The sequence below is a fragment of the Sinohyriopsis cumingii genome, chromosome 17, assembly GCF_028554795.1.
Source record: "Sinohyriopsis cumingii isolate HCF-2022 chromosome 17, ASM2855479v2, whole genome shotgun sequence".
NCBI lineage: Eukaryota > Metazoa > Mollusca > Bivalvia > Unionida > Unionidae > Sinohyriopsis > Sinohyriopsis cumingii.
In genome coordinates, this window is record NC_142977.1 from 26,910,450 (window position 1) to 26,937,895 (window position 27,446).

At 35.2% G+C, this 27,446-nt stretch overlaps 1 protein-coding gene across 1 annotated transcript in view; it reads left to right on the plus strand.

Moving 5' to 3' along the window:
• Window positions 1-1,413: 1,413 nt before the first annotated feature.
• Window positions 1,414-27,446, plus strand: part of LOC149778295 (cyclic AMP-dependent transcription factor ATF-6 alpha-like) — a 68,241-nt gene continuing 42,208 nt past the window's right edge. The window contains exons 1-2 of the mRNA XM_089939105.1: window positions 1,414-1,588; window positions 26,956-27,050. Coding sequence (XP_089795231.1) covers window positions 1,516-1,588; window positions 26,956-27,050 — 168 coding nt within the window. The 5' untranslated portion in view covers window positions 1,414-1,515. The remainder of the gene's footprint in view (window positions 1,589-26,955; window positions 27,051-27,446) is intronic.

A 27,446-nucleotide genomic window follows, 5' to 3' on the forward strand; every position in this document is an offset into this window, starting at 1 on the left:
ATTATTCTGTCTTTGTCGTCTTTCATTTTGTTCCCGTTTTCGTCTCATAATGCGCCCCTTTTGATTGATCTCCTTTATCCTTGACTGCTCTTTTGTATAACCAGCAACCCCTCACGTTTCTTCATTTTATTTTGTTATCATTTTGGTCCCTTAAATGTAATTTTTTTCCTTTCTTTTTTCTCCTCTTTTTAAAAACAAAAACAAAAACGTATTCTTTGTTCGCTGACACTTCGTCGTTGTATTCAAGTTAGGATGGGTATGCACTCAGCATATTTTTAGACAGTTCTTTAAAGCCCCCTACCCTCTTCTGTACGAGTTTTTATAATTTATATATTTTTTAAGACAACACATTGCAAGGCCATTTTCCAATATCACATTTATTGATCAAATTTAGTACGACCGTGACAGTCTTTACTTTAATCTTCAGTCTGCATATGATCTTGATGGTTAATCCAGTAGCTGTTCTCGGAGAAAATATGTCAAAAATAGTATTCTTTCATATTGGACAAAAGAATTGTATTGGAAGCGCAGCCCATGTCCTTATTATCCCCAAATAGAAAACAAAGAAAATTACATCGCCGTTGGATATGTGTGCGATCTGGATTTTTAACGTAGCTTTAACAATTTATGTCAGTTATATTGCTACGATATCTGCAGTGTGTCAGTTTTTAGTGATGTCTAGCACTGGGGCATCCTGGCGCAAATATGTAGCATAATGTCCCAACCAGTCGCATTATCCTGACACCAGGCCGACCAGTCCTAACACTAACCTCTTAATTCAGAGCGCCTAGCGAGGCAGCTATTAGTACCATTTTTATGTCGTTAGTATGACTCAGCTGCGGTTCGAACTCGCGACCTCCCGCATCCGAGGCAGACACTTTAATTACTAGGCTTCCGGAGCGGTCACGGAAAGTATGCGTTGACTACTAGAGTACATATATAACCACATGACCTTCAAGTTAAGTGACCAAAAACACGAGCAAGCAATAAAAACAGCAAAATAAATACTTTTAGCATAAAGACGAGTATTATTTATTCATGATTGTAATGTTTGCCATGTTTTGGGTGACTAAACTTCAAGGTCCTTATAGGTCATTACATTCAATCCAAGCACGATAGTCAGTATAGTCACCCTGTGGTGTGCAGTGCACAGAACCAGTACTGAACATTTCGTTATTATAAGTACAGAACTCGACAGTATTACAAAACTCTTTATGGGAATATTATAACTACGGAATTTTTAAATGAGAATGTAAACGAGAGCATGTTGAGTTCACTTCTTGTCGTTGGTCTACGCTTACTTGTCTTTTAGACTAGACATCAAATTTAACAAAAAGAAATTTTTCTTAACCAATCGAGAACCAGACTCGATACTACAACAACTTCCTTGTCAGGGAATCCTGGGAAAAAAAGTTTCGGCTTCTATAATTTTCCATGCTGATACATGTACAGTTGAAACATTTATGAGCTTGTGGACCCCTTCACATTTTTGGAGGACTTTGATGTATCAGCAACATGAATGTAGATTATTTATCTGAAGTCGACAGAAAATTCTTCGTGAATAATTTGTTGACAAACGAGGACTGGGGTAAGAGACAGCTTTGTTTCATTTTGTTGTAATGGTGTATTTGGGATTATGTCAACAACTGAAGAGACTGGTGGTAGAGGGTAGGACGCTTTGTGAGTGAAGTTACAGAAATGACATCGTTAGCAACTGGCTGGGAAGGTGTTCCGTGTTCAAGTTTCCGTACCAAAGTTATAAAAGGCTCAACAGGGAATGACCTTTATATAGCTTGACGTACGACGATGTTGACATTTTTTTTCTGGATTGTACCACAGGAGACAAGTTTTATCAGTAAAGTACAATGAAATCTCTGACAACACGAAACGACCTTACCGGTACTATAAATTAACACAAGGAGTGCAAGCGTGGCTCCAGCCTCCGCTCGCACGAATCTAATCCGGCGAATTAACCTTTATTTTTTACCAATACAGTACTGTAGGGATAATAGGCCAAATTTAAAATTTCATCTCAGGTTAATAAATATGGTATTTTGGAGAAGGTCAAAGCATCAGAAATAACAAATTAGCAAATAAAGTATACTCCTTTTCATGGTTTTTGCTCATAACAAATGCAAACAACTCATTTTATTGCCTGCAAAATAAAATCTCCAAAAGGTGAGCATTTTTTTGTACATTGTATATATATTGAAAACAAATCCAGTATCTGTGTGTGTGGGTTTGAGTCTAGAATTCGGCTATTGTGGGTATGTGAGAAAGCTTGCCAGCAGCTTCTCGTGGGTTGGTGGTTCTTCAGGGGTTTTCCTGGGTTCTTCCTCCGCCATTAATACTGGCCACCATGCATAGCGTATCATGTGCTGAAAAATGGTGTTAAACCCCACAACAACAACAACAAATCCAGTAATGGAAAGTTTTTTGAGTTTAATTAATTAAGCATCACCAGAAAATATAACCAGACTGTTCTTGAGGCATAATTTACAAATGTATGTAGTATATAAGATATTTTGGGGAAATGTGCCTCGGTCAATCCAGAATTTGCAGCTTTAATTACTCAGAATTTAGTTATGAGTGTATATCCAATCCAAAAGCCATATTATGTGTAAAGCTTGTTTTTATTTATGTGAAATTGAAAAACAAAATCGATTGGTAACATTTGCCTCCTTACTTTTAAAAAGAAATCAATAAGGACAGTGTAACAAGACAATCCTGGTATTTATTCCTTTTAAATGCTTACCTGTATTAGAATTTGTTTTGACTAATTCATCTAAAAATATTGTTTTTATGCCTGAAAATTTACATAAAATGTTTATTTTTCTCTAATTTTTCCTGTGAAAAGTTAATTGTAGTACTGTATATACTTTTTTAGTTTTATTTATTTATTTACTTTGCATTTGCTTTATTGCATAGTTGGATTGTGCTGGCAGTTTTGGTCATAACAATATTAACTTATTTTTTAAACAGTGTAAAATAACATTAAAATCAGACAAATGAAGATGTTTATGCAGGGATGTGGATGCTACAACAGCCTGAGCTGTGAGTAACCTTAAAAACTTCAAGTTTCTTTTAAATTATTACCGGTTGGTGGGGGGTCTTATTCTTCAAACAGAAAACAATTACATCTCATCTGTGAAGATACAAGTATAAATGTTTATTAATCTTTTTTACTACTACATTAATTTCATATCTAAAGGTATCAGGCAGGTTTTATACTATTTAATAGCAATAATAATAAAAACAAACTGCTGGTTACAGGTAGTGGTAGCAATGATATTAATATTCATTAATTATATAGATGCTACCAAAGGAGTCTGACATTTTTGTCAGTAAAGTACCTTACAAAAAATTTAATGTACTATAAACATATGTATATGTATTATTTCGTCTTGTCACAGATTTGTTTGTACTTTATTAATAAAATGTCAGACTCTGGTTGCTACCTCTACCAGGTCTCAAGGGATATAACTGACACACATTTCTGGTTAAAGATAGGATGGAGGGTATGTTACAATACAACCCTATTCCCACGAAATGAAGATAAGTACCACAATTATCTTGGCATATTCTGTATTCAGATACATAAATTAAACCTCTTCCATGTGAAAACCCCCCATGATCCACATGTTTTGTGGGTTTTTCATGAAAATATTCTCTGAGCCATATCAAATTCTTACCAATAACGTATATTTTAAAAGAAAAGACAAATGGTTTTCTTTGCACAGGTTATCACGTAAAATATTCTCGCTATTCAAGAAATTGTCCAATCAAAGTTAAAAGAATGGGAGCCATGTAAAGAGGGGTACCCTCTCTGTACAAAAGTAGTAAGATCGTGGCACTCAGCCTGACTCAAGCGCCCTCTGGTTACGTTGTTATCTTTAAGTACAGTTACTAAGTCTTTCTAAGACTCCCATCAGGCGGATGTAGCCAATTTTGCCACGGGATCAGTAACACTTTGAAAGTAATTTCACAAAATAAAATGTTTATGATGCCTTTTATTTCATATTGTATCATATGATAATTTTATATAAATTTCCTGAACAGAACTATCTAGTGAAAGTTAGGATAGTAGAAATGACGGTTGATGTCGTCATCGCACTTCCAGTATTAAAGCTGAGACAGATGCTGGATTTGGTAGTGTTAAAAGATAACACAGACTCTGCTTCATGATTGGTATGAGTATTAGAGCCTAATGCTTATTTACCGCAGGTTAGAATCTTGTGAAATAGGCTACTTCTGCCTGATGGTGTCCTGTAGAAAGATGGTGAAAATAAAGGTTAGATTAGATTCATGCTATATTCGTTGGTACGTTACGTATTTTATCAGTCTTTTGGTGATCCTGAAGCAATAAAATATGAGTGATGAAAGTCAAATTGAGCAGACGCTGGGGTCACACTTGCACTCCTTTAGTTAATTTATAGTATTGATGCGGTCATTTTGTGTTGGCAGAGATTTCATTGTACTTTATTGATAAACATCAGACTCCTGTGATCGTACTCACATTATGATTAATAATATTAATAATTAGGACTTTGTATAGCGCCTAATCTTTAGAAGCTCTAAGCACTTTACAACCTTAGACAACACCAAAAACATAAAATACATATATAATGATATGAATACAAAATACAAACACCATGAAATCAGAAAAAATAAAACATGCTGAAAATATTTAAGGTAGGAAACATTATTAGGTCTTTAGTGATCTTGCAGTCAAAATAGGTGAGTTTTAAGAGCACTCTTGAATGAGATCACTGTGTCTTTGTGTCTAAGTTCAGTGTGCAAATTGTCCCATATTGCTGGGCCCTGGTATGCAAAAGAACATTGTCCATCTGATTTCATTTTCTTAGTGGGAATAATGAGTATACGATTGTCAGAAGAGGAGCTTAAGTATCTTGCTGGTGTGTACACATGGGTGAGGTATGTTGGACTGGAGTCCATCAGTGAAACGTAGCACAGAGTACAAATTTTGTGTGTGATTCTGCATCGAATGGATAGCCAGTGTAGGATACAGAGCAGGGGGAGGTGTGCTCTAATCATGGTATTCTAAGGATGAACTGAGCAGCTGTGTTTTGAAGTTTCTGGAGTAGATACTGAGACAGACCAGACAGAACTGATTTGCAATAGTCCAGTCTTGAAAGTACAAATGAACACTTGTTTTAGTGGTATCAGCTGAAAGATAATTGTGAAAAGAGCAGATGCTTTTCAGCTTGAGATATGCAGCCTTGCATATGTTCATGACATGTTGGTGCAATGTGAGAGTACTATCGAGAGAGTAACACATAGGTTTCATACTGACTGTGTGAATTTAATGTTGGTGTTGCTGATATTTATTGTTTGAGGTAAAGGATGTAAATGAGAAAGTCTTTGTGTTGTGATCAGAATGGCTTCAGTTTTATCATCAGTCATCTGCAGCTTGTTACATCACCCATGATTTCACATCAGAAATTCACCTCTCTACACCTTGGATGATCGCGTCAACTTCAGTTGGGTGGCAAGATTTGTATATTTGGGTGCCATCGGTGTACAATTGGTGAGACAGTGGATGATGATCTATGACATTTGAGATCGGCTGAGTGTGAAGAATGAAGAGAACAGGTCCAAAAACAGACCCCTATGGAACACTACAACATAGATCAACTGGGCTGGAGTGTATTACATTTGCAGACACAATTTGTTTCCTGTTGACCAAGTAGGACTTGAACCACAGTAAGGTTGTATCATGAATGCCAAATACATGCTGGAAACGGTGAAGTAATATATCATGGTCTTTTGTGTCATATGCTGCAGACAAATCAAGGAGGGTGAGGACTATAATCTTTCCACTATCCAGAAATTGTGAAGACCTTCACCATGTTTACTAAAAATGTTGTAACATTGTTATTTCTTTTTGAAAGTGTATAAAACTATGTCTCTCTGAAAAGGTAATAAAATTTGCAACACAGTGATATGTCTTGTTATCATTTACCAATCTACATGCTCACAACTGTATTTTGAAAATGACTTGAAAGAATAAAAAAAACAAATTAAACAACTTACCATGATGTTAAGTGAATCTTTTGTTCACGAAGATGTGAATACAATAAAGATAATTCTATTTCTAGTATTTTGGTCCAGATTTGAAGTTTCCAGCACTGATAGTTCAAAAGTTATAATAATTTTACTAAAATTGAACAAGAAAACACCTGGAACAATATGTTTACTTCACATTTTAGAACATGTACAGTTTCTCATGAAAACTTGTCACAAATTAATCCTAGAAATCTTTCAGTAAGATAAAGATAATTAATCAGTACAATTTTTTGTCCAAATTTTGAAGTCCACATCATCACTATGTCAGTAATAACAATATTACTTTAAAGGTGAATACAAATGTCTACATCACATTGTGAAAAATCATCCCGGACCCACTCCTCTTGAAAGCCTTCAAAGTCGGCTTCATTCTCCAAATCACTGTCGAAAAGTGCATAAAGCCATGCATCATCTCTTTCATCAACTTGATTCAATTCTAAGCCATCATTTATGTCAATATTATCATCAGAGTCATCCAAATTGTCAACTTAAGTGTTACTACATCACTATCAACATCTACGTTTACTTCTGAGTTGTTGTCCATCATTTTGGCTATATACTATTAAATACCACTCCGAGAACCAGACTAATCAACAAATCAAAAAGCAGTGATGTAATACACGTTTTCCGTATGCATGATGGTTGTTGAAACCCGTTTAAACGATCTTACACATGTTCCACATTTTGAAAATAAATGGTATTTGTACAGAATAACAAACAACTTCATTAGAAAAAGTGCATTATTGACAATTATTATCAACATGATTGTAAAACAAGTATTCAGTCATTAAATAGCCCAGTTTCCTAACACCCCTCCTGAGGTTTTCCCAATTCTAAGCTGATTTTTTTAATTTTTGGAGGTTCCTCGGTAACCTGCGCCTTTGCTTATAGTGTGGTCTGTGTTTGTGGACCCTCTTGTGCAGGAGTTATGAAGGGTAAGGTGTACTGTAGTGGGCAGATTTTGCTGCATGGACTATGTTTGCGATGTTCTTCTTAGTGGTTTCATAGATTTGCTTATGAATAGTGAGTTTGGTGGAAAGCCAAATCCTCTCTGCTTTATGGCGGTCTCTTTTAGCAGCGTGAAGCTGGTCCCTAACACTGCTATACCACGCAGAACACTTTTGAATTGAAGCTCTGCGCTTGGTTCTAGGGGCATGTTTGTCATGCAATGAACGTAGGCAGTTATCGAGTTATTCTGCTGTAGGAGATAACCAAGTTGTTAGGTTTGCTTGGATGTCATGCTTTAGCTGGGTTCTATTTATCATATGGAGGTTTATCTTAGTAGCAAATAAAGGTGGAGGGTTAGGGACTGATACATCAAGATGGCATATAATGCAGAGGTGATCTGATGCAAGTTCGTAGGATACTGGGGAGGAACGTATAATATTATCATCCAGTCTATGAAGGATTCAGTCTAAAATGTGACCATGTTTATGGGTGGGTTGGTTAACTGACTGACTGGTTGAAAACATGAATGGAATCTATGAGTTTTTATGTGTACGAGTTTCCGGGACAGTCAAAATGAAAGTTGAAATCTCCAAGAATATACAGATTGCCACGTATTGAATTTCCATACTCCAGGAGATTTGGAAACTGCTCCAAAAAGAGAGATTCAGTCAGCTTGTTTTTTCTACAAGGAGGAGGGCAGTATAGGCTGTTCTGGTGTCAGTATGGTTTGGACTAGTTCAAATGATGCGTGGTAGAAATTGAAGGTTGTGGTGTGGTTAAGATAGAATTTAAACGATTTTAAAAAAAGATGTTACTTCGTTGTGAAACATGGGGATTTTTTAAATGGAATCATTTGTTTACATCTTGATTGGAATTCATCTTTTGCTCATGGTGATAAGAATCAGTATCCAGTTGGAGATGTTGAAATAAGGTGATGGAGAGACTGTTTAGAAGGCCAGTAAATAGTTCTTTGCCCCATGCTGTCAATCCCTCTTAAGTGGAAAACGAGAAAGCAGTCATTTATCCATCAACTGTTTGTTCAGGGTTTGATTACAGTTGTTAATTTGACCTGGTAAAAAAGTGTTCATAAAAAGATTGTGTCTGTTAGAATAAGACTTGTTTGAAACTAAAAAAATTCCACCATGCCCTGCTTTTTTTTCTTTGAAGAAAGGTGTCAGCATTACTCAACAACCTTTTTAAAAAAATAGATATTCATTATGTATATAATTATTTCAATAATTTGTAGATTTAGAGCTGACAACAATAAGTAAACGGCAGAAAACAGGTGAACATTTTTCGATCATGCTTTCAAGTCTAGTAGTTGCTTTACAGTATTATGTAAAGTAGCAATCATGTTAATGTACATGATGTGTGATTCAAATAACTCAAATTTGGATTGGTCACAACATTCAGAATGTCTGAAATGCTTTTCTTGTTTTAATTCATTTTCCTAAAGATACAGGGTGGGCAGGTAAAGACAATGCACTGCGTGACATGCTCATGTAATTTAATTGTGATGAAGTTTTAGTTAAATATTTTCGATTTGTCTATATTTTTAAACCCATTTAGGAGTGAAAGAATCCAATGATGCGTTATAATTTTGAGATCTTACTTGGTATGAAGCATTATGGGCTAAGATGATTCATTCAAGGACAGGCTTGTTTATCCTAATCATTATATAATTGAGGTCACAGTCATAGAAAATAAGTATTCTGGTTTTGATTAAAGTATTTTCCTTTATCACTGTTTCCTAAACCACTTCATACTTGGAGCAAATCAGTATGCAGCTAAGATCATTCTTTCCATGAAAGATCAACTTGGGTCTGGGGTCAAAGTCATAGACATAAAATGTGCCTGAAAGATTTCTTTGCGGTTTTCTGTTCTTCTCCATTTGCTTATATTTCTTAAGCTTCCTTATGGATTTTGCTAATGTTTTAGGATGAATCATTTTGAAGCTAAGACTATTAATTCCAGAAAATACTAACTCACCCCTTTGATCTTGTGTTCAAGCTCACAGTTGTAGAAACTCTGCATAATGTTTGGTCAGTTTTTATACACCCATCATAAGGCTGAGCTTATTATGAAATTATTTTGTTACCAGTTTTGCTTTTGCACAATTAACTTGAGCTGTCCACTGTCTCGAGTTGCTAAACTTTGCGGATGGCTTTTACATGGGGTTAGTAAAAGCTCAATTGATTTCAGAGTCAAAGGTCAAGGTTAAGGAGAAAAACGGTTCCACACTACAGCAGTTCTATATCTACATCACATACCTGGGCCAGATCTTGTGGATGGCTTGCACTTTGAATTTTGGATTTAAAAAAATATATCAGAGGTGAAGATAACTGTTATTGAAAGAAGATAAATGGTTTCTGCTTAAAAGCTGTAAGATACTGACAACATACCTACACCAGAATTTGTGCAGCATTTGCATGTACAGAATACAGTTTGGTATGAGAAAGCCTCTTTTTGGATGAAAAGTTCAAGGTCACTGACTGGGGGGAAAAAATGGGGGCAAGTTTGTGGAAGTTTTATTCTTAAAATATTAAAGAGGCTTATTGATTTTGAGGTGAAAAGGTCAGTGTTTTTGTGACTGAAAAGTACAGTTGGTGTTGCAGAATATTTTTTGTTGTAGAGATAGTTTCTGGACCAACTTTATGATTCGCTGGCATTGCAGATAATAAGGAAACATTTTAATTGCTCTGGTGTGAAAGTTGGATGGCTTCATAGACATGATAAGTCCAGTAAGAAAATAATGGTTTCTGCTCATTAAATTCAGTTAAAATCAACATTCCTTGGCCAGTGTTCATTGAGACCTGTTGGTCAGTAATCTCTAGAGTTTGGTTTTGTTGTCTTTTATGGCATTTTTCAGCACATGATAGGCTATACATGATGGCCAGTAGATTTGGTGGAGGAAGAACCTGGTCAGAACCACAAAGCCATGGGAAGCTGATGACAAGCTTTATGAGGGACCTAAACTTGCATGGATTGATGTGAGATATAAGTGATCTGTAAAGGCAAGTGCCTTAGATCACTTTGTCATACATGGCCACAGTCTCTAATCAACAATCTACTACTGCCTGTTTAGAGTGTTATTAAACAATAACATGCCACACACAGTACACCCCACCCACCCCCCGGACTCATTTGCTGATATTTTCATAACCCTTTTGATCCACTTCCTTCTTACTTTGGATGAATCTTTGTGAAACTTAGCTCAATCAATGACATACTAAAAGTCAGTGTCAAAATTTACACCAGTGCTTTGTTGTCTGGCATACAGGGCCAGGTCACCTTGTTCTTGCTTCTTGACATTACCAGATGTGGCAGAGAACATCTGTGCAGCTGCAGGTTTGGTGGTTCATGGTCTGACACATTGCAAGTTCAGAATTACTGGCCACTTGTAATGAATGAATCAGTTTAGTTAATGTGGATTGACCCTTTGCATGCTGATAATGTTAATCATATTTTTTTAAATTAGTTTCCATAAGGAAAATATTTTGAAAAGCATAAGTAATGAGTAATTTGCAGTGCATCAGCACCTGTATATCCAGAAATTTTATTTACCTGGAAAAATGTATTTCAAAATGGAATGAAGCCAAACTGAAGAAAACATTCAGATTTGATGTTGAAAACTATAAGAATTCTGAGCTCATATGATGTATGATGTAGTTTCCCATTGATAAGGACATCAATGGCTTGGACAGAGAAGGGATTAACAGTATAGTGAAGTCAGTTAATATACATGTAATCCACACATTGATAATGATCTTAATGGCTTGGACAGAGAAGGGATTAACATTATAGTGAAGTCAGTTAATATACGTGTAATCGGACACATTGATAATGATGTTAATGGCTTGGACAAGAAGGGGTTAGCAATATGGTCAAGGTGATTAATATAATGGCAAGGACAAAGAAGGGAATAATACATGTAATCCCACACACTGATAATTACACTAATGGCTTGGACAAAGAAGGGATAAAAGTATGTTCAAGGTGATTAATATACAGTAATTTCCCTCATTGAAATTGACATCAAAGGCAAGGACAAAGAAGGGATTAACAGTATAATGAAGTCAGTTAATATACATGTAATCCCACTCACTGAAATTGACATTAATGGCTTGGACAAAGAAGGGATTAACATTATGGTCAAGGTGATGAATATACATGTAATCCTACTCATTGATGATGACATCAGTGTCTTGGACAAAGACAGATTAACAGTAATCTCAAGTCAGTTTAATTCCACTCAGTGATAATAACAGGAATGGCTTGGTCAAAGAAGGGGTTAACATTATGGTTAAGGTGATGAATATAATATCAATGAGGTGTGTCTTTATTGTTTTAATGTTGTTTTTACAGGGTAAAGTTGTACTGTACCCACTTCATATCACACATGCTAGATTGAACATCCTTTGACTTTTTCATTAGATTCATGGATTTTTCCACAGGGGCTCGTTAACAAAGAAAATCTAGGGATGGGGGTTCTAACCTGTAATAAAATAACACCATAGATTTTTTTGTAACGAGCCCCTGTGGATTTTTCTAGGCCTGTTTTCTTTTGTTTTTGGTTTTTTTGGGGGGTGGGTACTGCATTTTTATTGCCATAAAATGTTGTTTTCTTTCTTGAGTGTAAAATGACCCAGTTATTATAACCTTGATGAAAATCCATGTCCATTACACTGCTGATTTCGGAAGATAAGTTACTATAACAAGCAAAGAAATAATTCAAGATGGAATAATGGTAAAAAAATCCATGTCCATTACACTGCTGATTTCGGAAGATAAGTTACTATAACAAGCAAAGAAATAATTCAGGATGGAATAATGGTAAAAAATCCATGTCCATTACACTGCTGATTTCGGAAGATAAGTTACTATAACAAGCAAAGTAATAATTCAGGATGGAATAATGGTAAAAAATCCATGTCCATTACACTGCTGATTTCGGAAGATAAGTTACTATAACAAGCAAAGAAATAATTCAGGATGGAATAATGGTAAAAAAATCCATGTCCATTACACTGCTGATTTTGGAAGATAAGTTACTATAACAAGCAAAGTAATAATTCAGGATGGAATAATGGTAAAAAATCCATGTCCATTACACTGCTGATTTCGGAAGATAAGTTACTATAACAAGCAAAGAAATAATTCAGGATGGAATAATGGTAAAAAATCCATGTCCATTACACTGCTGATTTTGGAAGATAAGTTACTATAACAAGCAAAGAAATAATTCAGGATGGAATAATGGTAAAAAATCCATGTCCATTACACTGCTGATTTTGGAAGATAAGTTACTATAACAAGCAAAGAAATAATTCAGGATGGAATAATGGTAAAAAATCCATGTCCATTACACTGCTGATTTTGGAAGATAAGTTACTATAACAAGCAAAGAAATAATTCAGGATGGAATAATGGTAAAAAATCCATGTCCATTACACTGCTGATTTTGGAAGATAAGTTACTATAACAAGCAAAGAAATAATTTAGGATGGAATAATGGTAAAAAATCCATGTCCATTACACTGCTGATTTTGGAAGATAAGTTACTATAACAAGCAAAGAAATAATTCAGGATGGAATAATGGTAAAAAATCCATGTCCATTACACTGCCGATTTTGGAAGATAAGTTACTATAACAAGCAAAGAAAGGGATCAGAATAGCCCAAGAAACCCATGCTGATAATTCAGGATGGAATAATGGTAAAAAGAAGGAGAAGCAAGTGGAGAAAGTGTTAGTTTATATTCTTGACATAGTCATTGAAACATATGTTTTAGCATATTTTTGCATCGGTTGATTAAAATGCAGTTGAAAATCAGTTTAAACTTGATAAATAATATAAACGTTTCTACTTTTACTTCTCCACAGATGTTGTATAATTTAAGATGATAACTTTCAGAATATGTTGCAGACAAAAGACTATAGCAGTGCCCTTATTTTCATACATTTATGTGATGAAATATTTGAGTGTGTGTATAAAATACATGTTGGGAAACATAATATAAATTGATGAATGAGAAGAACAAAATGTTTACAAAATAAAAGTCTACCATATTTCATGTATTTTTTCGTACCCTTTAATTTTTTGTACACAATCCAGTTATCAGAATAATAATTATTTAAATTTATCATAATTTTTCGTACATATCACTTTGTATTTTTTAAAAACAAAATACATTAACCCTTTACCTCATACAACCGTCTTTGGACACCTCTACAAAAGTCGCATCGAAGCGACTTTTGATGCTTGTACAAAAGTCCCATGGAAGTGCCTTTTGACGTCGGCTGTAAACATCAGCCATTTTACACCGGTTTTCATAGCGCCACCTTCGGGGAAAACCCCTTATTAGATACTACATTCATTTCTGTGAATGACAATTACATCAGATCATGTGGTCACTGTTTATGTACTGGTCGATATCTGCTATTTTAAGTAACTGGGTCGTAATCTCCACTCTCCAAAATGGCGGTCGCGGATTTCATTCAGTACTTACGAAGTTTTCATGATTTGAATCACAACTATGAAAGATTCAATAACTAGGTAAAGGCTCTGATATTGATATAGGCTGCAATTATTTTTTATAAATTATCAAATTCAGATGACTTAGTGATGTAGACACAGACGAAAAACTTGTAAATTTTGAGTATGAGAAATGGCAGCTACGGTTGTTCACACGGCCTCACTGACATGACAGTGAACGAGTTCTCTCCAGATTTTAAAGCACATAACAAATTCTTCCGTGATAAATAATTACACAGCTATAACAATCGGACTTTACTCTTAAATTGTTCCACATATAATAGATGTGTACCAAAAATGTAAAATGGTTAAAATTGCTGTTAAACGTAACATACATTACATTTCTTAATAGTTCACAGGCAAGCAATGTGTATGCAGTCGACTAGGTAACGTGTTCTATTTATAGCGAGCTGCACTTTGTCACTATGCTCTATGAGGGAAAGGGTTAAATTATCGGACATAAAATTTCTACTAAGAAGGTTTATGTTTGCAAAAAAGATCAAAAATAGCATATTGCCATTTTGTTTTTACAAAAATTAATAATTGTTGGTGAGAAAACAATGATTGATGCATAAGCATGGGCACCCACAGGATAAGTCAAGGGGGTCACGTGTCCCCCCCCCCCCCCCCCAAACAAGTTAAATCAAACAAATGAAGCTGAATATATGTCACAAGATTCTGTTCAAAACGCTTAGTAAATATTAGCTTTAGTTTCAGACTGCTTACTATACTAACTCTCCTGGCCATGACTGACTGACCCCCCTCCCTGCAAAAAATCTTGCGGGTGCCCATGTTCATAAGCACTCTTATTGTCATTACAGCATCTACTAGTGTTTATTAACAAATGGACAAAGGACTTCACAGACCATGCCTTTAAATATTATCATTAATTAGTTCTCCTTATTAAGTCCATCACCATAACAAAACACCACATGCATTTTAACTACATCTCAGTCAACTAATATCTTACTGTTTCATTATATTCATACAAACATAAAATATAAAAACCTAGTAATTTTCTATCAATATATGAAAGTCACAGATTCCGTTAAATCGATTCGTATATATACATATACTGTCTTTTAAGTACTGGTTCTGTTTTGACATAGTAATAAAAACAAGAATGAATTGTTGATTTAGCGGTGTTTATTGATGATGGAATATAGTGTGGTCGTAATACATGAGGATTATCACAATCATCAGGTAACAGTCTTTTTTTCTCTTTGCAAATGCTACAAATAAAAACCACCCTGAATAAATATGGTCTTGTACACTGACAAAATTTTGTTTCATCTATCTCTCTCTCTCACACACACACACATACATGCACATGCTCATGTGCATTAACTAAAACATGAGTTCAGGTTATTTATTTTTTATTGCAATTTGATGAGTTTATTTTTAATGTAAAAATACAAGTTGCACTTAATTTCCTGACAGTATGGTCTCATATCATTGCGCACAACTTACCAGTAAATAATACCCAAAACTAATACATGTTCAAACCATCTTAATCAAATTGCCAATATTACACGACATAACAGCTACATTTGCTCTAAATGCAGACGATCTTGCACACTGAGACATAATCCTCCTCCCGCCTCTCTCTCTCTCTCATTCACTAATAACAAAAAAAATCTTGGAGTACTTTTACTTTTATTGTAATTAGATTCTTGAGAGCAGAATGAGACAGAAAATATACATATACTTTGTACGTTTGTACCATTAGGTTGTCAAGTAGCATATGTTCCATAGAACTTGTTCAGTTATGATCCCTTTATTTTTCATACACAGTCAATACCACCAAATGATAATTATTTATTTTATATATAATTTTTCGTACACTGAAATTAATAATTATTTTTTCATGTACGAAAAATAGCATGAAATACAGTAATTGCCTTTCACTCTTCCTTGTTACTCTGGTACTCCCTGTATTCTGAATGACCAGTTCCATCTTCACTGGTCATGGGTTTTGTGGAAGAAACTGGACTTGTGATCCTTGACCAGCTAAGATTGACGAGTTCATGTGGAGGGCAGCAACTTTAACAGTAGGACACTGCTACTGCCTATTTCATACTGTGTCAGCATAATATGACTGGATGGGACATGATGCTGCCAATCTGTGGCATGATGTTCCAGTGCTAGACATCACTATAGTCTGCCACACTCCAGACATCATAGCAGTATGACTGAAAAGTTGTTAAAGCTGCATTAAAAATCCACATCAAACACGCATGCACACATTCATTTATACCTTGGCTTAACTGTCAGGGGGTACAGTCAGAGCACTGTAGTCATGTTCCCCTGGAAGGATCAGTTTGTTACTAAATTTTGAGGACAATTGTTCACAATCTTAGAGCTGTTTTGGTGTACTTGGTTTGTTTACCCAGCATGGCTAGTTAATGTAACCCTTTCATTATTCCTAATCCCTATTCAAGATGATCGAACAATGCAAGGTGCTCTTTGACTAAGATGGCTTAGTTACCATGTTTGAGCAACTTATTTCTTAACTTTAAACTTTTCTCTTTATAGTAACATTTGACACAAAAGGTCACTAACTTTCAACTGTTTAAATGTTCGATAATGTTAGTACATTTTATTTGAATTATAAGTTTAAACAGAATTGTTAAAGAATCTGTTCTTTGTATCAAAAAATTCATTAGGTTGAGACAAAAAGCAAATCTTCAGTTTTACCTTTTCATACATAAAAATTCCGTATTCCATAGTTCTCAAGTTGTGTTTTGAAAATAGTATTTTTATGGATTGTTAATTAAACCCTTTTAATTATTCATAATTACTATTCAGGTTGATTGAACAATGAAAGGTGTTGTGTCATTAAGAAGGTTTACTACCATGACTACTGCCACAGTAAACAACAGGTTTTTCCATTTCCTGGAACAGGGACAGTATGTACATGTGCTGATACCACTTGCATAATACTGAATACATAATTATTTGACCGCTCTGGTGGCCTAGTGGTTAGAGCATCTGCCTTGGAAGCAGGAGATCATGGGTTTGAACCCTGACCAAGTCATACTAAAGACTTACAAAAATGGTACTAACAGCTGCCTCGCTAGGCACTCAGCATTGACACATTAACCCCTGGAGCTTTTTGTTACTTTCGCCTGAAAATTGAGTAGGAAACACATTTTGAAAGCTATTTCTGAATAGACTCAAAAACATCAAATCCCCGGCCATCTTTCAATAACATACTGCCTAGTTGTGTTAGAAACATCATTTTTCGTTGGCTATTTGACTCGCATATGAGCAGAAGGGTAAAAGTTTGGAGTTTTTTTTTTTTTATTTTTTTTTTTTTTTGCTAAACAGAGGCATTATTTTTGAATGGAGACCTTTCTTTATTCCAAATGCCCATCTTATCCTACTTTTTGCAAAGGCTTGTTTGTCTGTTTGCAGTTCACACCAGTTTGCTTTAGATCTGAGACCAAAAAGTCTAAAATACGGACACAAAATTGGATTCCGACCACAGGCGAATTTTGGGTTAAAAAAAATGTTGGGTCCAGAATATGATTTTTTTTTTAATCTGTATTTTGTAGTGCAGTTTGATATTCCAGATTATTTAGTATCATTGTAGAGCTACATCTGTCTACCTTTCTATAATACCACCCACTTTAGTGTATCTTGCATGACCATGATGCTACGGAGCTCGGCAGTAGACTACTACCTCCTACCCCATTAAGTCGTCGCTAGGGGTTAATGTGTTAAGAGGATAGTGTTAGGACTGGTTGGCATGGTGTCAGGATAATGTGACTGGGTGGGACATCATGCTACATGTCTGAGGCTTGATGCCCCAGTGCTAGACATCACTATAAAATGCCACACTGCAGACATTGTAGCGATATGACTGAAAAATTGTTAAAGCTACATTAAAAATCCTAATCATATGCACATAATTATTCAGTTTTAATCATGCCTAATGTTTATTATCATAACATTACATCATTAACAATAATGTACTTGTACAATCAACATTTTGATATGTCAATGACAAATTATGAAAAAGACTCCCAAAAAAGATGTAAGTGATAAAGACCAGAAACAGTTACTGGAAAAAATTTATAAATTAAAAGTGACAATATCTCATTTGTTGTTGAAAAAACACCAAATGTTATTTTCAACACTTGTCTTTTTTATGAAGATTTATATAACATGTATTCATCTGGCAGAAATATCTTGGAAGTATCATTATGCTTTCCTCCAGTTTCTTTGATTGGCATAAAAAAGAGATGAGAATGTTCTGTTTGGAACATAAACATTTTGTCTGCTTTACTAGCTGGCTGTGTGATCTTGCCATTACAGATCACTCACACATCTCAGTTATGTGTGTGTGTGATCTTGCCATTACAGATCACTCACACATCTCAGTTATGTGTGTGTGAGCTTGCCATTACAGATCACTCACACATCTCAGTTATGTGTGTGTGAGCTTGAGACTCAGATGGACAAAGTTTGCTTTGTGAGAAATTACGCCGGCGGCTTTATGTGGGTAGGTAGTTATCATGTGTTGAAAAATGGCATTTAAAAACCCAGAAATGTTTCAAAAAATCATGCTTTTCCATTTAAGAATGTTATGGTCTGTCACTGTTTAAAAATCCTGTCTAGAAGATCATTGAGTAAAGGTAAAAATGTTTGTTTACAGGAGTCTTACTGATAAGAGTACTATGAAATAGTCATTACTAATTATAGTTACACAAATTTCCCTAAAAATTGAAGATGGTAAATTGGCCAGTGTTGCCTAAGGAGGATTGGAGCAGGACAAAACTTATATCGGCAGAAAAGGTTACAAAAATTTCTGAAGAGTTTTGTGGTCTCTCATGAACAGAAATGTTATGATCAGGAAACAGGTGGTCTGTGGTTGAATACTCTTGCATTGCATGGCTGCATTAATTGAGTGTGAAGGGGAGGTAATAGCCAGCAGAGTTTGTTCAAGCTTCTGATAATATTGTCATGTGACCTTCACACGGTTGTAATCATTTATAAAAAGCATATAAATAAACTAATACAGTCATTGATTGAGCCAGCTATTAATTGCCACAGCTGCAATATTAAATCATATTTAATGTTTTGCTCTGCATGGCAGTCATGTAATTTATTGTGCAGTAATTTGGTCAAAAAGCAGGGTGAAGAGACTGATAGTTAGATGAGAGATCAGCATGGCTTCCAACTTTAAAGGATTACTCTGTGCTAATTGGTTCATTTCATATCCAAAGTAAAATTGGCAGTCAGGAGGGTTTTTACTTGTCCTCATAAGACAAAAGAGACAATTAGGATGAAATTACATTGTCAAATGAAAACTTGTGCAAATCTAAACAATGGTTTTAGTTTGATTATTGTTTATATCCAATTGGTACATTTTTAATGTTCAGTCTAATAGCATGAAAAGTTTGGCTCCTGAATGTATGGTAATTCCATGGGTGGATTAAAAATCCGAGGGTCACACTAACTGTTAGTGTTTATATTGTACATTTGATTCATATGAAAACCCCTTTTTTCTCAAGTTGTAAAAAAATCCTAGTTTAAATGAAACATCAAAGGCCTCATTAGTCATATCAGGCATGAAGTTGGAATTTCTAACACTGCACTAGGAATGCCCATTTTGAAATTAAAAGAGAATGAAATATAAAGTAAAATGAGAGCTGTCTGTAACACAGATTACCACCACACCCAACATGGAAATGCTGTTGGTGCTCAAGGAGAAGAACAGTGGTAAATTTGGTGCTAAATATAGAACAAAGGGCAAAATACTTTTCCCTGTCAAATGAAAACATCTTGAGAGAAGAAATTTGGGAAGTCTCAAAGCTGATAAATTCATTTTTGGTTTTGCTGATGGATGTACAGATGCTACCTTATTGAAGCAGGAAACGAGATATACAAGTGTATAAGATACCTGACAATAAAAGCTGAAGAAATAAACCTGCTGTACATTGTTTCTTTTGTTTTGTTTTTCTTCTGTGGATTAAAATGATTACATCTTATCAGATATTGGCAAAGAGTGCAAAAGGTTTGGAGTAGTGAAAAGATAGGTGGGACAAGTGAATTTTGTGAAACCACTTGTCCTGGACAAGTGGGTGGAGAAATATTTATTAGCCCTGTACATGTGCGCTGTTGAAATAATACTAGATTTCAGTTCAAGAATAGATAGCCATGATTTAAAAAATGTAGTTATGAAAAGAGGTTAACATGATAATCTTGGGCAGTAAAGTCAACTTTTTGTCTATTATATGCATGTATAAAATACATGTTGGGGAACATAATATATATTGATGAATGAGAAGAACATAATGTTTACAAAATAAAAGTCTAATTGCCTTTCACTCAGCCTTGGAACTCTGTTACTCCTGTTCTGAATGACCAGTTCCATCTACGCTGGTCATGGGTCATGTTGAAGAAACTGGACTTGTGATCCTGGTCCAGCAAAGATGGACCAGTTCATGTGGAGGGCATGGCCTGTTCATGTGGAGGGCAGCAACTTTAACAGTAGGACACTGCTACTGCCTATTTTATACTGTGACCTTTACAAGGTCAAACCTACCTGTGATATGAAGTTTAACTTGAGTTAATGTCCTTGTTTACCAGATTTTTTGTATACGGAATAATCATAAAAAGACATCAACATCAAGCCCCTGTGTTTGGATGTGTGCTCATCACATTACAGGTAGCAGTTTTTGGCAAAATAGATGACAGATGATAAAGAATAAAAAGAATTAAGTTACTATGTGTAAAATTTATACATTACCAGTATAGTTATGTTCACCCACTGTACATGTATTAACCATCCATTAAGGCCACCATGTGAGACTGTCTTTTTAAAAAAATCATTATTTGCAATTATTTAAGAACCTGTGTGATGATGAACCAACATGGAGATTTTTTGGACTTTTTCAGGGAATTCAGTTTATTTCAAATATTTATACCCAGTGTGTTAAAGATTTTATATTTTTGACCTTTATTGCATATTTTATGCATAGTGTTTTAAACATATTTTCTCTTTTATCTTGTTCTGCATACAGTATCTGTTCATTTGGAAGGGTTTTATTTTATTTTTATTTTTTGTCTGCATATACCATGTCTATTTTGTAGATGTTGTTGTTGTAGGGTTTAACGCCACTTTTCAGCACAAGATAGGCCATACATGGCGGCCAGTATTAATGGTGGGGGAAGAACCCGGAAAACCCCCGGAAAGAACCACCGACCCACGAGAAGCTACTGGAAAGCTTTCTCACATAACCACATTAGCCGAATCCGAGACTTGAACCGACGCGGACAGAGGTGAGATGGCAGTGATCCGTAACGGTGAGCGCTTTAGACCACTAGGCCACTCGGGGCCCCTTGTAGATCTTGATTTGAACAATATTTATTTGTAGAGGTCATCATGGAAAATTAAAACTGAAAAAAGTATATAGATTGAGTGACAAGCTTACATTGTGCCCACCCTTTTTTAGCAGTATTTTATTTTTATTTTGATAATATGGCTGATGGGATCGAGATTTTAAAATAAATTGAACTAACAGTATTGTAATAATATCAATCATTATGTTCATGTTGATGAAGGATTGGGGATGGGTTGGTATTTTGAACTAAATACATACCAGAGATATATCATCTTACTGTGAATGTATAAATATGTTTAGTGATTTAAAAAAATCTCATAGTTGCTATTATGTACTTTTGGACCACCTTAAAAATCTCATGGATCTCAAACAATTCCAGTGGACCTTCTTTAAAAAAAATCTGTGGACCTCAAACAATTGCAAAGTACTGCCGTAAAAATATCCTTGTGGACCTCAAACAATTCCATTGGACCTCAATATGCCATCGACCACCTGAAAAATCTCATGGACTGCAAACAATTGCAATTGACTGCCCTAAAAATCTCCTTGTGGACCTCAAACAATTGCAGTGGACCACATTAAAAATTTCATGGAGCTCAAACAATCGCAGTGGACCTCCATAAAAACTTTCATGTGGACCTAAAACATTTGCAATGGACCACATTAAAAATCTTGTGGAGCTTGAGCATTTGCAGTGGACCACATTAAAAATCTCCTCATGGACCTCGAACAGTTGCAGTGTACAACCTTTAATATCTCTTCTTGGACTTCTGTTGCAATGGACCAATCTAAAAAACATCCATATGGACCTTGAACAATTACAGTGGACCACCTTAAAAACTCCTCTTGTGGACCTCAAACAGTTGCGAGGAGTTTCCCATTAATAATGATGGTATGAACAAGATCACATTTTGTATGTCTGGCAAAGACCAGGGTGTAACCATGTTATATCATAGCCATTACATCTTAGAGCAGTCATACATTTGTGGAGACCTCTGCTTTCATGAATTTGTATGCCAGTAGTACCCATCCATTACATTTGATACCATGATAACACTATGTTCAGTAATTGCCCTGGGACTGGTTATAGCAGATGTCATTCAGATTAGACCCATTTTCTAGTGATGCAGAAGCCGTTACATTGCTACCATAGTGTAATTACTTTTTGCCTAAGGATTTGTAATCTTCACTGTTATTTGAAATACTGTCATTGTGATTATTTGATAACCCTCTGAGCTAAATATATCTGATCTATACTGATATTGATTTTGGAGACATAGTTGCTGATTATGATATGACAAGAATATGTCAGCCATCTTAAAAATGTAGAAATTTAGGGACATTGTTATAGTTTGACCATGCAGATTTGTAACTATGAGAATTTTCATACATATGGCAAAACCACCAATTAGTATCATCTTTTATCAGTATAGAAAGTGTCATAATATGTACAGGTCTTTATATTGTAATAATTAGCAAGGTTAACATGAATCAAATTCTGATGGCAAATGTTAAAATAAATATTAATTAATAGAATTGTTACATCTACGTTAATGTTATTTGAATAAAGTTGGAAGAGCTGAATATCTCATAGTTCACTACAATTTTTTAAAATTAAATCCATAAGCAGTTTTAGAGACCTTCATATGGATCACTGCCGTCTCACCTCTGCGTGGGTTCGAGTCTTGGATTCGGCCAATGTTGGTATGTGAGAAAGCTTGCCAGTAGCTTCTCGTGGGTCGGTGGTTCTTTCCAGGGTTTTCCCGGGTACTTCCTCCACCATTAATACTGGCCACCATGTATAGCCTATCGTGTGTGAAAAATGGCATTAAACCCCACAACAACAACAACAGACCTTTGTAACTTTATTGCACGTTGACCACTGATGGCATTCATTGTGATTATCAAGTTTCATGCTTGAAATGTTCTCAGAGGTTTTCTGGTCCAGATTTCCCCAATAATCGCTGGTGTTTTTTTTTATTTTTGAAGAATGTAGAACATCCTTCAGCACTGGATTGTGGCAATTACAGAAGTTTTGATCCAGTCTTATAGAAAGTTGATATCTGGATAGCCAAGTGGTCTGAGGCACTTGCCTTTTCATGTAACTCTCAGATCTTATCTCTGTTGGCATAGGTCAAAGTCTTGGCTGGGTAAGTGGGGGTATTTGAGACAGCCTGTCTGTTGCTTCTTGTGGGACAGTTCTTTTTTTGTTTTCTGAGGTTCATCCTCCACCAGATATACTGGCCATTATATATGGTCAGCCTGTCATGTGCAGAAAATGGTGTTAAATCCACAAAAAAGCAAACAAACTCAGCCTTTTTTAAAAGGAAGAATCTTTTTTCTATGTTTTGTTGTTTGCATGAGCCTTGTGATATTATTTCTTCTACCATATACTATCTTTAAATCCTCTCTGCATAAAACGCCTAGTGTTGGAGCATCCACCTTGGAAGTGGGAGGTCGTGGGTTTTCGAACCCTGGCTGAGTCATACCAAAGGCTTACAAAAATGGTACTAACAGCTGCTTTGCTTGGCGCTGAGCATTAAGAGGTTAGTGTTATGACTGGTCGGCCTGGTGTCAGGATAATGTGACTGGGTGGGACATCATGCTACGTATCTGTGGCATGATGCCCCAGTGCTAGACATCACTATAAACTGCCACACTGCAGACATAATGATATGACTAAATTTTTTTTTAAGCTACGTTAAAAATCCTACTCCAAATACGTTGAAAATCCTACTCACAAACACATAAAACGCACATTGCACACTCAGGACTCCCACTTAAACCCTGAATTCTTTGCATTTTTGAACTTGTTATAATATTTCTTAGCCAATGCATTTTTTTTTTAGCATTGGGACAAAGCATATTTCATCATTTTAACATAAATTGGCAAATATAAAATTGATAGGATTTGCCGTTAAATACTTCTTTTAAAACATCTTGAAAAACACAACAATTAAACAAGGCAATCTCCTCCCCAAAGTAAGTGTTTATGCCTAAAGTTTTGATCCTCTCCATTTTATATCACCTCCACTATAAATTGTCTTATTTTTAGCCAGAGACTTAGAAGCCATCATGGATTACTTTTGATCCTTTTATTACTTATAATAAATATCCTGCCTTTGGTTTTAAACTCACCAAATTTTGACAAGGTAATAGATTTACAGTTCCTTATTTACATATGCCAGGCTTAATCAGATTGCACAGCATGCATCATAAGCACAGGTCATTGAACTGGTGGAAGCAGTCTACAGTAGACTGGTCTTTGTAATGTGTGGATAGAACACATAAAATTAATGGTTTTTTTGTCAACATTTAAACAAAATCTTTTTATTTTCAGAAGTGGTAGATTTCACCTGTAAAATGGCCTTCAAAATAGTATTTTTGTCCACACTGGTAAAATCACATTGATTAATATTGGAGGAAATTGTCATAGTTAATGAAATCTCATATAACCTAAAGTAACATAAGACTGAACTGTGTAAAATATTTGCAGATGTGGCAATTTATACATAATATAAGGTCGAGAATACCACAAAATACGTTTTCCCAGCAAAATGATTGGTTGGTTGGTTTGAAAGGCATTGTCAGCACTTTATTTGACAACTGTGTATCATGCGATGGAAACTGGTCGATAAGTGAGCTTGCAAAGGACACACTGAGGCCAAGTTGTCCTGAGCTGCCCTGGATGGGTATTGGACCTGCAACCCTTGAACTGTAAGTTTGATACTCTACCTACTAAAATACTGTGATACCCTCAAAGTGCAACAAATCCTTTTTTTATGATATGTTTTTGGTGGAAAAAACGGATTCCAAACTTATATACTTTCATACAAGTCGAGTCCAAATGCAAGCAATCTATAGACATTGATCTGTCATTACATAATGTACCAGCAGATCAGGGTCTGTGTGGTTTGTTCTACAGATTATTCCCAGCAAACTGCATTGACTCTGAACTGCTGGTGCATTATGTAATGGTACAGATTAATACATGGAATTGTATTGAGTCTGTTCAGTGTTTAATTTTCTATTCATAATCTCCTTTTTCAGCTGAAACTTTTTACAGAATACATTGTAAGTTTGTCATTTGTAATATTCCTATTCTACTGTGTACATGTAAAGACTGACTTTGATCAATATGATTTGCATACAATATGTATAGTATGTCAGCTGATCACCAGTTTACATTATACTTGAAGTGAAGCAATGTTTTTGATGGTGCTTACTGATTTGTCCAGACAACAAAGAGTAACCATAAGCTGTGGTAACAGCTGTGTCAAATGGATACAGGTGGGTGGGTGGGTAGATTTGCTTAATTACCTACAGCTGTGTCATACAGATATGACACACAGATACAGATATGGGGGATTGATTTGCCATAATGACCTATGGCTGTGTCTATAAATATGGGGGATGGATTTGCCATAATGACCTATGGCTGTGTCATATAGATATGGGGGATGGATTTGCCATAATGACCTATGGCTGTGTCATATAGATATGGGAGAGGGATTTGCCATAATGACCTATGGGTGTGTCAAATAGATATGGAGGATTGATTTGCCATAATAACCTATGGCTGTTCTTTGATTGTAAAATGAATAATGGAAACAATACATGTACCATAAATTAAATCTTTTTTGATGGCATACCAATCTTCATGAATTTCTTGTTTTCAAACAATAACAATTTAAAAGATTAGGATAAAAAATGTTTTTTATTTGTTGAAACATTAGGACCACTTTCCAGGTTGTGAATTTAAGTACTGAGGAACATAAAATTTTGCCCCAAACCATGTAAATTGATGCACAGAAATATAAATAAATTTGTGGCTCATGCTAAATTGACCGGATACAGCATTATTTGGGTACAATTCTCACACGTTTCTAAATTTTCTTGATGGAATAGGGTAAGCACAGTTTTGATTACGTTCCAACTGATTTTACCATTACAGAGCTTTTAAATGAACAAAATGGAGAGTACTTCAGCAGTGTATTCAAGGATGCATGATTGCATCATGTGGCACTTTACATTTTTGTATTTAGCATTGGGTTAGGTTTATAAAGAAAAATGATTTCCCAGGGTTTCCTCACTGGTTGTGCTGGCTGTTTAAAAAAGACCTTGTATATTTTAGGTATTATTAAAAGAACATTTAAGTCCTGTTATTTTGGTATATGATTGATTAGTGTAATATGGACTATACTATAGAGTAGATTCCAGGCCTTACTTCAGATGTGCACCTATCAAAAAACTGCTAGCTCCACTTGGTTATTTTCACTTCCTGGACTTTAGAGGTAAATTGAAAAAGTAATGGAGCTGATAACATTTTTTTCTTCATTTTATATACATGTATTTGGTAATTCATTTGTTGTATTATCAATAGCTGGTATTGACTAGTCTGGCAAGATTTAATTTGCCTATTTTAATAACTGCTAAAGATAGAGTACTGTAGACAATCATGCTGATTTTTGAAAAACATGGGATCAGTCATTTTGGTTAGCTGTGTGCTTAAGGCAAAACAGTTTTCACAAGTACAGGATCCAAAGAAATTTCAGCCACATTACAGGAAAGTAACATAGAGGTATGCCAACATTCTCTATTGTGCTTGTTGCAAATGCAAACATTCTATATTTTGCATGTTGCAAATGCAAACAACTTTACCTTACTTCTGTCACTCTTTTATCTCTTACAAGTTCATAATATCTGTTGAGTGCCCCATAATTCATACTGATTTTTGGAACATCGATGTAATGCACAAAAATTGCACATTGTGTTTGCAAACTTTACCCTTTGTTACTGTTTTAACACTTTCTAATATTTGGAAGAATCCACACCACCATGCCTCTTGTCTGTCCCTATTTTAAAAGATGTTGGCCTCCACGCAGCTGCCCATGATTTCAGTTGTAGAACAGGTCTTCAGCAAGGAAATTTTCAAGAATAATTCCATCACTAATAGAACTCCTTAGAATCAGTAGTATGGTTAAAATAAACTACTGTAGTCTTTTTACATGTAATTTCTTTTTCTCCCTTGCAGATGACAGAACAGATAATATGGACATATCGGATATTGTTGGTGTGGATTCTATGTTGACAGATGAGTTCACAAAGGGTATACCAGATGATCTCCAGGTATGTATGAGCAGATCTTAATGATCTGTCATGGTATAATCATACTTTTTATATTGAGCAAGTCTTGGGGGTATTCTGCTGTCTCAAACTGCCATTGTTCCCCAAAAATGTAAGAAATCCCTCCCCATCTTTGTCATTGTAGTGAGAAAATATACATACCGCCTCTCCCAAGCAGCTCAGACAAGGTGTAGCACTGCTATAATAATTGATCTATTAATAATTTTGATATAATATGCCTTCGCAATTACTTATCATTCAGTTATTGTCCACCATCAGATGGGTCAGTAATTCATTGCATGAAAATTACATGCATGAAGATTTAAGATAAACATTTCTACTTTAAACAAAAATATTTCTTTTATAACTACATGTATCAGTATTATAGGCTGGAAGAAA